The 16565-nt window shown below is 39.8% G+C and overlaps 1 protein-coding gene across 1 annotated transcript in view; it reads right to left on the reverse strand.

Annotated features, from left to right (window-relative positions):
* Window positions 1-16565, reverse strand: part of LOC134394557 (E3 ubiquitin-protein ligase RNF213-like) — a 121750-nt gene that overhangs the window by 49690 nt on the left and 55495 nt on the right. Inside the window, exons 27-32 of the mRNA XM_063120119.1 lie at window positions 16065-16201; window positions 14676-14771; window positions 14215-14333; window positions 3826-3960; window positions 3561-3643; window positions 2653-2839 (exon numbers count right to left, since the gene is read on the reverse strand). Of these exons, the coding sequence (XP_062976189.1) occupies window positions 2653-2839; window positions 3561-3643; window positions 3826-3960; window positions 14215-14333; window positions 14676-14771; window positions 16065-16201 (757 nt within the window). The remainder of the gene's footprint in view (window positions 1-2652; window positions 2840-3560; window positions 3644-3825; window positions 3961-14214; window positions 14334-14675; window positions 14772-16064; window positions 16202-16565) is intronic.

The raw sequence follows: 16565 nt of genomic DNA on the forward strand, positions 1-16565 counted from the left end.
GTCGCATAGAAGCGCTCTGGGTACGACGTGCGGATCCCCCCAAAGAGTTAGCATTTGCTTCATAAAAGAGAGTATCTATGAATATTACTGATGCTCGATGGAAATCATGTTTAATAATGTGACTAGGATAGCCACATTGTTAGAGAACTTCTTTAAGTTCATTAGATTGTTTTGAGATGTGTTTTTTATTACTGCAAATGCATTTTATCCTAAGAGCCAAACTATATATAATGTTTTTCTTTAGATGGCTCGGATGACACAATGACTGGGTTCAGACAACACGGTAACCAAAACGGGTTTAAGTAGCTGATGGTTGGTTATTTAATGGTTTCATTATTTGGTCAAAATAACCAACGCAAATAACCAACGCTGTGCAGAGTTAGCTATTTGAACCACCATTAGTTAGTGTGTTGTGTGGATGGCACCATTGGTTATTTCCTCAGCCAAAATTGGTTATCTCATCAGCCACAGAGTTACAAGGCAAGAGTGGTCAAAGTAGTGGCTGCTGCTCTAGTTCAGTCGGCAAGATAGATTTTTGGCAGTAATGGCTGATGGGATACTAGACGGGAGGAGAGAGGGCAGGGAATGAGTGTGTCAACTCAGCATGGACTAATAGTAAACTCAATGCTGGGGGAGGAAGCAGCAGCCAGGTACCTCTCCATCGGGCCTGGGTCCAGCTCCAGTTGAGAGCCCCCTCCCTCCTGCTACCAACTGTCACTGCTGAACTTTGCAACTAAGAATCTAGTGCCTGAATTTGCTTTTCTTCCCCCGCTCTAATCACCTTCCTGATCCCCTTTCCTTTTGCATCATGTTTTTTAGATTGTAAGCCTGTGGGCAGGGACTGTCTTAAGAAATATTTTTGTAAGCCACCTTGAGAGCCTTTTTGGCTAAAGGGCAGGATAAAAATGCTAAAATAAATAATTGGTGATCCCTAATCCAAACCACAGTTGATTATCATCAGGTTGTGTGTTGAGTACCTCCTAGATAAATAACTGTTGAGTTGATTATTACTCCACCATTGATTATCGTGTTGTCTGAATGCAGCCAGTGATTGCATTCAGACAACATGATAACGAACAGTGGTTTAAATAGTTGACAGTTGGTTATTTAACTCACTGTAGATTATTGTGATCTGTGGAGGTGGTTTTTTTAACCAACGGTTGGCTATTTGGCCAAAATAACCCACACAAAGAACCAACGTGGTACAGAGTTGGCTATCTGAACCACCGTTGGTTATCTTGTTGTGTGGCAGGCACTGTTGGTTATTTTGTCAGTCACCTTTGGTTATTTCATCAACCACTGAGTCGCAAAGCAAGAGTGGTCAAAGCAGCAGCTGTCGCTCTAGTCCAGCTGGCAGTATAGATTTTTGGCAGCAATGGCTGATGTGATGCTAACAGGAGGACTGAGTGGGGGCAGAGGGGAGGGATGAGTGAGTCAACTCAGCATGGACTTATAGTAAGGTCAATGCTGATCCTAATCCACACCACAGTTGATTATTATCATTTCGTGTGGGGAGTGCCCCCTAGATAAACAACTTTCAAGTTAATTATTACCCCACTGTTGACTATCGTGTTGTCTGTTACACACAGACTTAACTTGGGTCTACCTTGGGGCACCTCAGGACACTTTGGTGTGACGCTGGGCCCTCCCTTCCAGGAAAGCTGGCGCAAGGCCATCCGTCAGTCCATTGGCCTTCCCACCCTCCCTGCTCTCCTGCCACTGCATCACCACCATCACATGACCACCACATCACTGCCACAACTTGCCAGGAAACGTGGTGTCCTCCTGAGAGTCAGGCTGCAATTTCAAGTTATCACGGAGACTCTGTATTTTGTATATCTGTGACCCCAAACTATGGCAGCCAAAAAGGGGAAATGGCCCATTACGGCCACTGTAGTTTGCGTCTATAAATGTATTAAAACAGAGCCCCAGCGATATCTTGAAATTGCAGCCTGGCCCTCAGGAGGACACCACATTTCCAGGTAAGTCCCACAGGTGGCAGATTTGGTTGAGGGAGCAGGGAGGGAGCAGGAAGTCCCGGTCACCCTTGCTTCCAGCTTTCCTGGGTGCCAGCCACATGGCTGGCACCCAGGGACCCGCAAGTCCAAGCTGCCTCGGGTGGGGTCAAATCTCGCCTCAGCTTTGGCATCAAGGTAAGGCGGGCAACTTCTGACACATCCTGAGTCAAATCAGAGCCATTTCTGGTTCTCCAAAACTGCCTCCGAGGCGAATTAAGGGGACTATGCACATCCCTAATTTAAGGCACCCATCTTAACATCTAACACTTTGGGGAAGACTGAGAAATGTTTAGGAAGTTTCTGCTTCATGTGGTTTTAAGACTACCCGCAGTATGCTTTATTTGCTCTATCTACTTCACCATGACTCTAGCTTACTGAACAGTGAAAGGATCTCCAGAGCACAATGTATATTCTACAAGCCAAAAGGCTTCATTTAAAAGAAAAAACCTATAAGATAAGGTAGGCAACGTAACTTACCATTTCTGTGCTTTTTGGTGCTTATTTCCTATGCTTTTTCATATCTGTGTTTGTCAGTTTATAAAGGCTAACCCTGTGATTGTATGTCTTGTGCAGCAAGACATGGAGGAAATTGCACAAGTAAGCTCCATCTTCAAGTGATACTAGTAATTCATACCTTTGAAGTCATCTTCCTCAGATAGGAGACTAAGGAGAATTTCAATTCTCTTAGTGCTACGGCTGCCACCCTTATTTGGGTCCCTTAGCTTGATCACAGCACTTTGCACACAACTTCTCAGGAGGATGGTGGTGTCCAAAACGTGGGACTTTCCAGGAACAGCAGGGAAGAAATGCCTGTTAGTATCCTGAAGAAGCACAAATCAATTGCCAAGTCACATTACCCATTTCATGAAAGAGCAAGTACAATCAAGCCCTCCTTTACTCTAATGGCTCCCTCTAATGGCCTGACAAACACAAGAGGGTGCTAATGGCTGGAGCTCCCCCTTGCAGCATTTGTGGTCAAGTGTCAACCCACTTGTCTCTTCAAAAAAGAGCAGCCACAACCAGGGAGAACTGAAAAAAGGATACTGCTGACTTTGGTGAATGGTAATGGCAGTGGCTATTTAAGAAAAGCACATGGCAAGACTAGGAAAGGATGAATGCTGCCTGGGAGGTCATGTCTCCGGTTCCTGATGCTTGCATTGCCTGCTGAGGAAAAGTCCCTGCTCTATTCTTCTGGAGACAGTTAAAGACAGATGGAGCCTTGATTAGACATGTTCACTATGAATAGGCCCAAGCTAGCACAAACTGGCATTCCAATATATTGTTAAAGTGGGAACAACCGTGGATGTGCAGATATTTCCATTTGGATTGGTAATCCTGTATTAATTGGAATGATACAGAAAAAAGTTCTAACACAGGACAAGAAGACTTATATCCTTGACACTGATTTATTTGTCCCCAACATCTGCAAGAAACTGTATTTGATATAGAGCTACATGGAGCAGGGGCAAATAAGGTTCTTTTCCCTAAAAAAGAAAAGAGCAAAGGGCAGAACTAAATTAAACACATTGGATATAGACTTACAGTCCCTTTTTTTGCTTCAGATACTGTGGATGTCTCTACTTCCATATCCTCTTCCTTTTCTTCCATTCCCTCCACGATCACAGCTGCAACAATACAGAAGGTGTGACCCAATGATATGATTAGCCTACTGTTAAGCTTATAGACACTGGAAATGATTACAGACGGTCAGAACATGCACATATAAAATAACAGGCATACAAATATGCTTGTGTGCTTGCATGTTTGTGCACTAATTCACACAGACTGGGTTTACTGATATTCTTACATTCAGGATGTTCTGCAGACCTTCCAATATCATCAGAAAACAGCTGACTGATGGTAATGTTTCTCAGGGCAGTTACATCAGAGACCATCTCCCTGGATCTCCTCAGATCATCAATATGCACAGACTGCCACAGTCCTAGCAACAGAAAACAACAAGAGCATTTTATGCTATGCAGCAGGTAGGGGTATGCAGTTTTAGAGAGCTGGAAAGGGGAAAGAGTCCTTTTTTCCCTTTCCTCGCCTTCTGAAACCACTCTGGATAGTGTGGAAATAGTGGTGGCGGTGGTGGTGCAGTTAAACTTCATAGCATACATATCCAAAACTCTAATCGTCCCCCTTCCATAATACCTACTAGAAGTTAGCTTGGGTTCAGGGGCTTGAGCAGGTCAGTTCCCTCTCTTCTCTTGCCCTTCATTTAAACAGCCTGACATTCTGTGTCTCAACTGATAACCTCTCTTGAGACCTGTTCCGGAGCTTGCAAACTGTTGTTTGAACACATTCTTTTTGCCCTCTACACCTGGAGGTTGACTTTGTGAAGAGGAGAGCTTTGTGGGGGCTCTCCGCATGATTTAGCTGGGGGGCGGGGAAGGATCACAGTAAGTTTGTAAAATGTTTTTGGCTTCTTCATGCTCCTAAAGGAACTAAGAAAAGCTCTGCAACATTGAGTAAAATTATTATTATTATTCTTTATTTATTTATATAGCACCATCAATGTACATGGTGCTGTACATAGTAAAACAATAAAACAGCAAACAGACTGCCACACAGGCTTACATTCTGATAAAAATACAATGAAAAAATAAGAAGGGAAGGAAATGCACCAAACAGGCACGGGACAATAAAACTAACAGTGTAAAAGTAAGATCAAAATCAAGTTCTAAACGCTTTAGAAAAAAAGAAAGTTTTCAACTGAGCTTTAAAAACCGTAATTGAACCTGTTGTCCGCAAATGCGCTGGAAGAGAATTCCAGGCATAGGGGGCAGCGAGAGAAAATGGACGAAGCTGAGCGAGGGAAGTAGAGACCCTTGGGCGGGTAAGAAACATAATATTTGATGAACGAAGAGCATGAACAGGGCAATAATGTGAAATAAGAGAAGGAAGATAGAAAGGAGTTAGACAAGCTTTGAAAGTCAACAGGAGAAGCTTATATTGGATTCTGAGGTGAATTGGAAGGCAATGAAGGGATTTCAGAAGTGGAGTGACGTGATCAAAGTGATGAGCCAGGAAGATGATCTTAGCAGCAGACTGATGAATAGAGACCAATGAACTAATGTGAAAGGAAGGAAGGCCAGTCAGGAGAAGGTTACAATAGTCGAGCCGAGAAATGACCAAAGCATGAACAAGAGTCTTGGCAGATGAGACAGATAAAAACAACCCTGGCAATATTATAAAAGATAAAACGGCAGGACTTCACTACTGCCTCAATATGAGGAGTAAAGGAAAGTGAGGAGTCAAATATAAAACCAAGGCTATGAGTTTGCTCAACTGGATTAAGTGTAACACTATTAACAGTAATAGAGAATGAAAGATGGGGAGAAGGTTTGGGAAGAAAAACAAGCAATTCTGTCTTTGCCATATTAAGTTTCAAACGACGATGTAGCAACCAAGCTGTGATATCTGAAAGACATGCCGAGATACGATCCTGTACATCAGGAGAAAGTTCTGGAGATGAAAGATATAATTGTGTATCGTCAGCATACAGATGATATTGGAGACCATGAGATCGAATAAGATTACCCAAGGGCAACATATATAAAGAAAACAACAACGGGCCGAGCAACAAGCCCTGCAGAACCCCAACTAAAAGGAGAAAGGAAGAAGGCAAGTGGCCATTAGCCAACACGTTGAATGAACAGCCCGATAGGTAAGAAGCAAACCAGTCATAGACAGAGTCGCGAAATCCAAGGTCACGAAGGGAATCCAACAGAAGATCATGATCAAACGTATCAAAGGCTGCAGTAAGATCCAGGAGAATAAGAACAGAATAAAAGCCTTTAGACTTGGCAATAAGAAGATCATTGGTAATCTTCGTAAGGGTTGTCTCAGTGGAATGCAAAGGAAGCCAGATTGAAAAGGATCCAGAGCAGAGTTACTAGAAAGAAAATCAAAGCAACGAGAGTAAACCACCTGCTCCAAGACCTTTGAAAGAAACGGCAACAAGGAGATAGGACTGTAGTTAGAAAGGGAAAACACATCAAGGGAAAGCTTTTTAAGAATAGGAGAGATCGTAGCAGAGATCGTAGCATGCTTAAAAGCAGACGGAAATGAAACAGAGGAAAAAGAATTATTAATAATATGAAGGAAGGAAGGGAAGATAACAGGAATAATATTGATAAAGACAGAAGAAGGGATCAGATCAAGAGAACAAGTGGAAGGTTCCGAAGAACACTAGACAGTTCCGAAGTATTCTAGACAGTTCATCAGCTGAGACCAAAGAGAATGCAGAAAAAGTTCCAGAAGGAACTGACAACTGAGGGACGGGAACTCGAAGAGGGGCTGAGATGGCAAGATCAGAGCAAATAGTTTGAATTCTGGTACTGAAGAAAGAGGCAAAGTCATTAGCATACAGAGAGAGATGTTGGACTAGGCCTTGGAAGAGAATTGAAAGCTGCAAAGAGCCACTGAGGATGCTTAGCATTTGACTGAATTAGCAATGAGTAATACTGCTGTTTGGCCAAGGAAATAGCAGGAGAAAAAGAAGAAAGAACAAATTTGTAATGGACAAAATCCGCCTAGTCCCTGGTCACGTGCCAAGGCGTTCAGCTACCCGGGAACAAGAACAAAGATAGCAGATGAAAGAGATGAGCCAAGGTAGGGGTTGAGAAGGACAGACCATCCATGTCAAAGATGGAGCAAAATTGTCAAGAGTTGAGGATAAAGAAGAATTAAATAGAGAGACAGCTGAGTCTAACAAGATGGCAGAAATGACAGAAGGAAGAGAGGAGGCAGAAGATTGAGAAAAAGCCTCATAGTTAATAGATCGCAATTTGCGACAAGAGTGAGAAACAGAATGTAAGGAAGGAGGATTATGAGTAATCGTAAAAGAAATTAGATGATGATCTGACAAAGGAAAGACAACAGCAGACAGAGCAATTCCTAGTGAAGACAAGATCCAGACAGTGTCCAAGGGAATGTGTGGGTGAGTCAGACCGAGGCTTAAGATCAAAAGATGATAATGAGAGAAAACGTAGAGCTGCAGAGTCTTGAGGGTCATCCACATGGATATTAAAATCACACAAGATAAGGGTAGGAGAATTATCAGAGAGGAATAAGGTCAGAAAAATATGGAATGTTAATGTATCAGCTTATTATGGTATGTACAGATACAGACTCCAGCAGCAACCAGCCACTCTGCACCAAAGCATAAGGAAATGGAAAGAAACCAATATCGTTTCAGTTAACTTGTCAGACCATTTGGCCTCTCCTTTTTCAAACTCCAGGGGTCAGCCATTCTGCACCATAGCAGAGGAAGAAGCCCTATTTTTGCAGCTGATCTGCCTGGTTCAAGATGGCCATTGGCCTGCCTGGCCCAGTGGCCATCTTGCCTTTCCCCTCTCAGCCTCCATCAAAGGCCAGACACTCTGGTATGGGACAAAGGGAGAAAGAGCCCCCATTTTGGCAGCAATTCACCTTAGATTACCCTCCTCCTTTTTGTTCCTCCCTCCCTCTCTTTCCTCCCTAACAAGTGGGGTGGATAAAAATCAATTATTATTTTTTTGTAAAAACAAAACAAAAAAACCCTTGGATTTTTAAATTTTAAATTGATTATAATGTATTTTTTTTATGTTTATCTTTTTTTATTATTATTATTATTTTTTAAACAACAAACACAAATCAAAATCACTTAATACAAGATATTATCATACCTTACTATCATATATTCAATATTAACCTATTAAACATAATATAATAAACATAACAGTGCTCCCCCCACCTCGGGATCTCATTCTTGTTTCCAAAAACTCATAGTTTCATCTGTTGGTGGAACCCCCCTTCCTTTAGAAAATACAAACTCCAGGAACTTTTTCCATATACTCTCAAAATCATTCGTTTTTACTATGCCTCTTTGCATTTTTATATTACATGTCAATTTATCGTTTATAGCAATGTCCCACACTTCTTTATACCATTCTTCAATACAATAATCTCCTGTAATTTTCCAATTCCTAGTTACTATCAACCTCGCAGCTGTCAGTAGGTTCGTTATCAATTCTTTCATTTCTTTATTACATTTAGGATCATCATGCAGTGAGAGTAATGCAATCCTTGGTGTAACTTCTACTTTAAATCCCACAATCTGTTCAATCTCATAAAACACCATCTTCCATAACTTTTGCACATATATACAATCCCACCACATATGTAAATACGTTCCCTTTTCTCCACAACCCCTCCAACAATCTGCTGAAAGCTGTTTATTAATCTTATTTAATCTAACCGGAGTTAAGTACCACCTCCATACAAGTTTATAGTAATTCTCCTTTATTCTTACTGACATATTTCTCAACACTCTCTGTCTCCATAGTCCATCCCACCTCTGTTGTCCTATTTGTATCTTCAAATCAGTCTCCCAAACCATTTTCCCAGCACTATCCAGCCCTCCTTTCTCAACTAATATATTATATATTTGACTCACTAACCCCTTTATCCCTATGTTTTGTCCCTTATCTATTTCTTTTTGTTCAATTAATTCCTCAAATTTCGTCCTCTCTTTACATTCTCCATTTTCTCTTACCCAATTTTTAGTCCATTGTTCTAATTGAAAATAATTTAACCACGTTAATTCCAAATCTCTCAAAACTTCTTCCAACCTCTCTCTTGTATTCATCCCCCTTAACCACTCTCCTAATTTCATTTTATTTCTTTCTTTTAAAACTTTGCTTAACCTCATCTTTAAATTTTCAGGAAATTTCTTTAACATTATCACCGGTGTTAAGGGGGAATTACTTGAAAACAATTCCTTTTTATAATTATCCCAAAGTTCCCAATGGAACTTCAGAAATTGGTTATCTAAATCATTAAGCCATTTACCCTTCCCTTTTTGCTTAAAAAACACATTTTGCAATTTCAACTCAATATTCCCTAGCGTATTTTCCTCCATCCATTTCAAATCCCCTACCCCTATAATTGCTTCAACAACATGTCTTAACCTATTAGCTAGATAGTAGTACTCAAGGTTTGGGAGACCCAGTCCGCCTCTCTTTTGGCTTAAATACCATTTGCTTTTATTAATCCTTGATCTCTTCCCTTCATTGCAGTAATTATTTATAAGATTCTGCCATCTTTTTAATTCTATCACTGAAATTCTTATTGGTAACATTCTAAAGAAAAAATTAATCTTAGGTAAAATTTTCATCTTTATTAAAGCTATTCTTCCAAACCAGGAAAGATTCAGTTTCTTATACCTCTTTAACTCTTCCTCTAATTCTTTTTTCAATCCATTTAAATTCTCACTTCCCAAATCTTCTAAATTTTTTGTAATCTTAACACCCAAATATTTAATTTTCTCTTTGCTTTTCAAAACTGAAGCCTTCCCTTCCCACTCCCTTTCTTCCTTTTTAGTATAGTTGAATAACATCAAATCCGATTTTGCCCAGTTTATCCTTAACCCCGTAACTTCCTCAAAATCATTCAACTGCTGTTTAATTCTTTCCATTTTACCTAAAGGATCTCTGATAGTCATCAATGTATCATCTGCAAACATGTTCAGTTTAATTTTATTACTACTGCCTATCCCCTCTATCTCTTCATCCTCTCTTATTGCGTTTGCCAACAATTCCATCACCAATACAAACAGGACTGGCGAGAGTGGGCATCCTTGTCTTGTCCCTCTAGCTAGTCGTATCTTGTCCGTTATTCCATCATTTACTACCACTACAGCTGTGCTTTTAGAGTATAACTGTTCTATTATTGTTCTAAATTTAGTACCAAATCCCATTTTATTTATAACCAACTTTAAAGTTTGCCAGCTCACACAATCAAAAGCCTTAAATATATCTAACGCTAAAATACCCGCCTTAATCCTTGATTTTTTTATCCCCTGTATTACACTCAACACTCTACCTATTAATGTGTGCATCTGTCTACCTGCTATAAAACCACATTGATCTTCCCCTACATATTTAGCTATACATTTATTTAACCTTTTAGCCAAAATGCCTGAAAAAAATTTTGCATCTTGGTTTATTAATGAAATTGGTCTATATGAATCGGGGAGAGTTAGATCCTTATCTGGTTTCGGAATTAAAATTATTATAGAATGCTCCCATGACTCTGGGATCCTCTCCCCCTCCATTATTGCATTATATAATTTCAGCAACTTTGGCACTATTAAGGTTTTAAATTTTTTGTAAAACTCTGGTCCTAAACCATCTGCCCCTGGTGATTTCCCTGCTTTAAGCTGGTCTATAACCTCCTCTATTTCACTTTGCGATATTTTATTATCCATTATTTCCTTATGTTCTTTTTCTAATCCTTTCTTCAAAAATTTATCCACATATTCCTCCATCCTCTTCATTTGGATATCTCTTTTCTTGTATAACTCTTCAAAAAAATCCTGAAAATTTTTTATTTTATCCTTCATCAAATGACAATCATTACCCTGCTTATTTTTTACTAACCCTATCCCATTTTTGGCTTTTTCTTTCTGTGTGAGTTTGGCAAGCATCTTAGAGTTCCTATTACTATTTTGAAAATATTCCCTTTTCATATAAATTAAATTCCTCTGTACCTCTTCTAAATTAATATTTTCTAATTCCTTTTTTTGTGCCATTAATTCTATTAATTTATGTTTATTCTTAGTTTGCCAATATTCTTTTTCCAGCTTTATTATCTCTTTTTCTAGAGTAGCCTGCCTTGCCTCTTGTTGTCTTTTTAATTTACACGTTTCCCTAATACAGTTCCCCCTAAACACAGCCTTCATGGTATCCCAAACCACTGCTATTCTTGTTCCCCCTTTCTCATTTATTTCCCATGTTTCTGACAATTCCTTCTGCATTTTCTCAATTACTTTATCATTCTTAAATATCTTAGTATTCAATCTCCACCTTAATGCTTCTTTATATTCCTTACTAACTGCAAAAACTAAGCTTACCAGTGCATGATCCGATACCTTGATTGTCCCTAATTCCATTCTACATGTCTTGGTTACAAAATCTCTAGATACAAAAATATGATCAATTCTGGAGTATGTATGATGGACTGAAGAATAAAACGTGAATCCTGGGTCTGCCCCTCTGAGAACTCTCCAAGAATCAACAAAATCCTTCTCTTTAATTAATTTGCTTAAAATAGTAACATTGTTTCTCTTTTCTGCTTCAGAGGGATTTGACCTATCTACTCTATTGTCCATAACCATGTTAAAGTCTCCCGCCATAATTACATACCCCTCCTTGAATTCTTCCATCTCTCTTAATACCTCCTCATAAAATTCTTTTTGTTTATTGTTTGGTGCATACATGTTAATCAAAGTATATTTTCCCCCCTCCAGTTTACCTTTAATCATGAGATATCTCCCATTCTCATCTTTTTTAATATCCTCCATCATAAACCCAGTTCTTTTTGAAATCAAAATGGCCACTCCCTTTTTTTTTTATGTCCCCAATGATACTTCATAATAGACTGGCCATCTCAATCGAATAACGTTCTTTTTCTCCTTAATTTGATGAGTCTCTTGCAGAAATATCATATCAGAACCATCCTTGTTTAACAATTGTTCAATCCTTCTCCTTTTTACGACTGCCCCCAGACCTTTGACATTGAGCGTTGAGATTCTTAACTTCTTATCCATATTCAGCTCTCTGATCTTCTATTCGATCCCGATCGTGTTGAAAACATAACATACACACATATACATACAACACCTCTAACATACCCTTCCCTCCCACCCCACTTCCCCCTTCCCTCCCATCACTTTTCCCCCCAATATATACCCGGAAGTCTAATACTTCCGCCATTTTTTTTTTACCCTTTGGGGGGGGGGAAAGAAGCCAGGAACCCAGAGCCAGCAGGAACTAATTAATATATTTCTTATCATCGCTATATTAACCATCTACACCCCCCCCCAACTGCTCCTCTTTCTTCTTCATCATCGCTTTTTGCACCGCCACCAGCATCTCTTTGAGGACCCAAACCTAAGCTCTCAAGAAGCTCCATGCCTTGCTGGGCGGAGAAAACCCTATGATTTTCCCCGTTGTATGAGAAACGCAGAAAAATCGGATATCCCCATGCATAAAGAATTTTCTTCTTTTTCAATTCCTCTGTTATGACCTTGACACTGCGTCTCCATTCCAAAGTCTGTTGGCACAGATCATTAAAGACCTGCACTGATGCTCCTTGGAACTTCAGCTCACCCAATGCTCTTAATTCTTTCATCAATTGCTCTTTCTTGTAATAGCTTAAAAATTTCACCAAAACATCTCTGGGGGGTGCACCACTTCTGAAACCCCCTACCCTGTGAGCACGCTCCACATCTTCTTCAGCTAATTGCAGGGTTGGGACTAGTTCTTTAAACCAGCTTAGAATATTCTTCCTGAGGTCCTCCCCTTTCTTCTCCACCATATAACGAACGCGCATGTTTACTCTTCGTGCGTTATCTTCCATAGCAATCAGTCTCTTATCTAGATCTTTAAATTTCACCTCTTGATCATTTTGAGTCTTCTTAATTTCTTTAACTTGATTTTTCACTTGATCAACCTCTGTCTTCAAAAAGCCTAATTGATTGTCTCTTATAGCCATTTCTGCAGCCAGCTTATCCACCCTCTTATTATTTTTATCAATTTCCGTTTCAATTTTCATAAATAGTTCAGCTTTAAGACTTCTCAACATAGCTGAAATTTGATCCACCATTTCCTCTTGCCCTGCTGGCTCTGCGCCAGCTCCGGCAGCCATCTTCAACTCCTTTGTCGTTGTTACAGATTCTTCTTGTTTTTCTTCTGTCTCCGGCTCTGGATCAACAACTCTTTGAAGTCTTTTAATGGTATTGTTGGACGCGTATTGAACCCAGCGTGGCTTCACCACCGGGGCAGTTTTTTTGGGTGGCATAGGCTTGTAAATACTGCTGCTGCTAATTAGTTTCGCTTTCAAATCCAACAAACAGCGAGCTCAGAAGGGTTTTACTGCCATGCTTAACGAGATTTATTACTTGCTACTGAAGAGGTGGCTATCAATCAATCTCTCCTGACGATGGCTCTGCAATTAAAATTCCTTTCAAGATAAGCTCTCCGTCTGGGAGATTCCTTATACAGCCGCTCTTAACAGTTCAAGGAGGGGCTACTTCTCCACTAGCCACCTTCCTTCCACTTCAAATACACTCGTTAAGCAGCAAAATACTTTAATCTTTTAAATCCCATTCTGTAGCTCAAAGTTTCCCATTCAATCTTCACCGTTCTTCACTATTTCCAGCCCAGATAATTAGATGATAAGGCTTAAAAACCTACCGGTCCATCGGCAGTTCTTTTTTTCCCTTATTGCTCCATTGGCACGCTGGCTCCTCCCCCCGATTATAATGTATTTTTAAGAACATAAATTGATTTTTTAATATATATTCTAAGAACATAAACATAAATGCTACATTTCTCTCTAACTTAAAAAACACACAGTTACAATCAAATCTCATCATAAACATGCTAAAAATACACATACAGTCTCATAAAAATGAAGTCATCACCCAATCAAACATGTGCATTAAACTCAGTTTTTCATCTCGTGAAAATAGCTCTGCCCAGCCTAAATACCAGCATTTGCGTCGTGAAAGTTCTGGGCTTAAAGGCACAGTCTAGATAAGACTGTTGTTCTGTGATTATGTGGTGGTGAAGTTGTTACCAAGTAGTTAAGACAGAAAGACAATATAGCAGGGTGAATAAAAAATGAGGCTTAAAATACATCAAAAACACTGGATATAAAAAAATATATTAAATGTGATTATTTTTTTCAGCCCTGTAACTATCAAAGTTTGCTTTGACCTGTAAGTCATGGGCATTTCATTTCTTTGCAAGGGCAAAGATGGGTCAAGACAAGAGTGAAGCAGAATGGAGCAAGACAAGAAAGAAAAAGAGAAGACAAAATTGTAAGCCACATTTTGTGGTCACTCAGTCCTTATGGTGATATTTGGTGGTGGTGGTGGTGGTGGTGTTGCCCTATAAGTACAAACTTGTACTTCCGCAAGTATGCAGATACCTCGATCTTATTTCAGTAGCCTGTTTTACTTATATGGCTGTTATAAAGTTTTGGGCATCACTGTGTAATTTAATAATATTTGATATACAAATTATTTAAATAAATATAACAGCAACTGAATTTATGTATATGATGATGACAGTTATTAATACTAATACAAAACTAGTTAGAAACCCCATCTTTATTCTGCATCCTTGTACACAGCCAGTCCTACCTCCATGAAATCCTACATAGGAACTTCCTCCTTCAACTCGTGATAGCTTAGTGATGAAGCACATGAACACTGAGGCTTCACTCAGATCTAGTTTGTTGATTTCATTAACAACTGAGTATCTGCAAGGAAACAGAAACAGTTACCATCAACTTCATTCAGAAGTACTGAAGACCATCAATGCATCTATCAATGCATCTACTGCCCATCATAAGCACCTCACATTCAATCACCATCTCCCATCATTACTTCAGCATGTGTAAAGCTTACCACCCCATCTTGACACAAAGCATTAGGATGTCTACTAGGTTCAGATAGCTCTACATCAAGTTCACACTTCCTCATGGCTTGCCCACAATGTGTGCTGGACCTTTATTTACAGTAAATATCACCTATGCCCATTATCACGTGCTCAGTGCTGCTGAGTAAAATACATCTTACATGTCATCTAACATGCAACATACTTAGCTGAGGCAACAAGCTGGGCACTGAGGGATCCATTTTCAAATTCTGCCTGAATAATCAGGATTTTAGTTCCAGGTGTAGCATCAAAGAATGTCCTGGGAGAAAACACCAGCAGATGGCACAAAAATGGTTAGATGCATTTTTTACTTTTCTAGCAGGAGTGGATCACTAAACATGCGTACACACACAAACAGACAAAAATAAACAAACACCTACCTATCAGTAGAAAACAGTACAATACCACCTCCCATAAATGCTAGCAGGTTGAAATGACAACATAATCTTGAACACTTCCACAATCCTATTCTTACTCTCTACTCATTTATTCCATTCTAAAATTACATAATCATTTGCAACTTCATCTTTGGGTCGGCAATGCAGTGCCCAAGGCCACCACATTGTCCCAAAACAGTTTCCTTGGTGCCCGCCAACAGCTGTTGTCCCTCCCCATTTAAATTTTTTAAGAAGTTACAAGTATTTCTGATTTTTAAAAAATACCTTGAGCAGCTAGAAAGGAGCAGAACTCTGGCCTTCAACCAACTCCCTAATTTCACTTGCCCAGAATGCCTTGGGCTCCACATGGGCCCATAACATTCTTCAAAGAAAAGAGAGAAGTACAGCTTAGAGGCTGAATCTCTGTTTCCTTCCAGCCAGCTAAAACTGAAAACAAAGGAATGGAAAAAGCTGCTGTTGGGTAAAGTTTAGGGTACTCAGGAGGGCAGCAGGGGCTCAGGGAAGTGAGGGGTTCTGGTTACTGTGTGTTTGGGGGGATGACTTAGGGCTGATCTTCCTATTTTGGGGAAATTAATTTGTGGAAATTTATTTTAGAAGAATCTATTTAGAAGTAATTTGGGGAAATTGGCTTCACTTTCTGTGAAATGGATGTTTTGGAACAGAATATGCAGATTCAAAGGAGTGTATAATTGATGGACTTTTAACCTCATCAGTTTTCCTTTCTGTGAAATTAGTGTTTTTCGTAATTGCCCACACACTATGGCAGCCAGTTTGTGATGGTGTCCACAACAGTTTCATACAAATCTAAATGTGCCCATTGGCCCCCAAAGTTTAGAAACCTTTGGTTCAGTCCATAAGCTTTCCCTGTGGATCTCTCTGCCCCTGGAGGTCAGGCAGACACCAACATTAGGCTGCTTCCAACACCTCCTGAAAACAACTCTGTTTCAAGAAGCTTTCCTGACTAGTCACTGTTTTCTCTGGTTCCTTTGTTTTTAAACTGAACACTTTTAATTTGCTTCTTTAATCTTTCTTTTATTGTTTATACCTATGTTCACCACTCTGGAATATGTGTTAGATAATTGAGTGATATATAAATATTGTAAACATCAACAGAAGAAGGAGGAGGAGGAGGAGGAGGAGGAGGAACAACTCACCGAATTTCTTTTAAAAATGAATGTTCTGTGTCAAATTGGTGCAAGAACAGAACTTTGAGGCTGTCCATATTACACTGTACGTCTGCCTCCAAACTCTCTATGTCTGCTGCTGTCAGTAGTCTGGAGAATGTAGTAATCTAAAACGGTAAAGAAAATGATAAAGCCCACATATGACCCAGATATGGCCACCCCACCAGCTTTAGTGTGGCTCCTCACAATCCCCCTTGCAGCTGCTGCTGAATTTACTTCCAGTTTTGCCACTATGATGAAGTTTGATTTCTCCTAAACAGTTGCTTCTCAATACAGTGACTGTGATGATATCAGTCTCTGTCCTCCCTCAATGCCAATTGCAAACAATGCAGAATATCATTGCTTCCACTTCCGGCAAGATGCTCTGAGAGCTGGTCTCAGAAGGCCTGCCCTTGGCAACTGCTATCAGAGAGCTCTATGACCCTCTGAATGCTGCTTTGAGTGTCAGAAATGAGATAGCTGGGACAGGCT

The sequence above is a fragment of the Elgaria multicarinata genome, chromosome 3, assembly GCF_023053635.1.
Source record: "Elgaria multicarinata webbii isolate HBS135686 ecotype San Diego chromosome 3, rElgMul1.1.pri, whole genome shotgun sequence".
Lineage (NCBI taxonomy): Eukaryota > Metazoa > Chordata > Lepidosauria > Squamata > Anguidae > Elgaria > Elgaria multicarinata.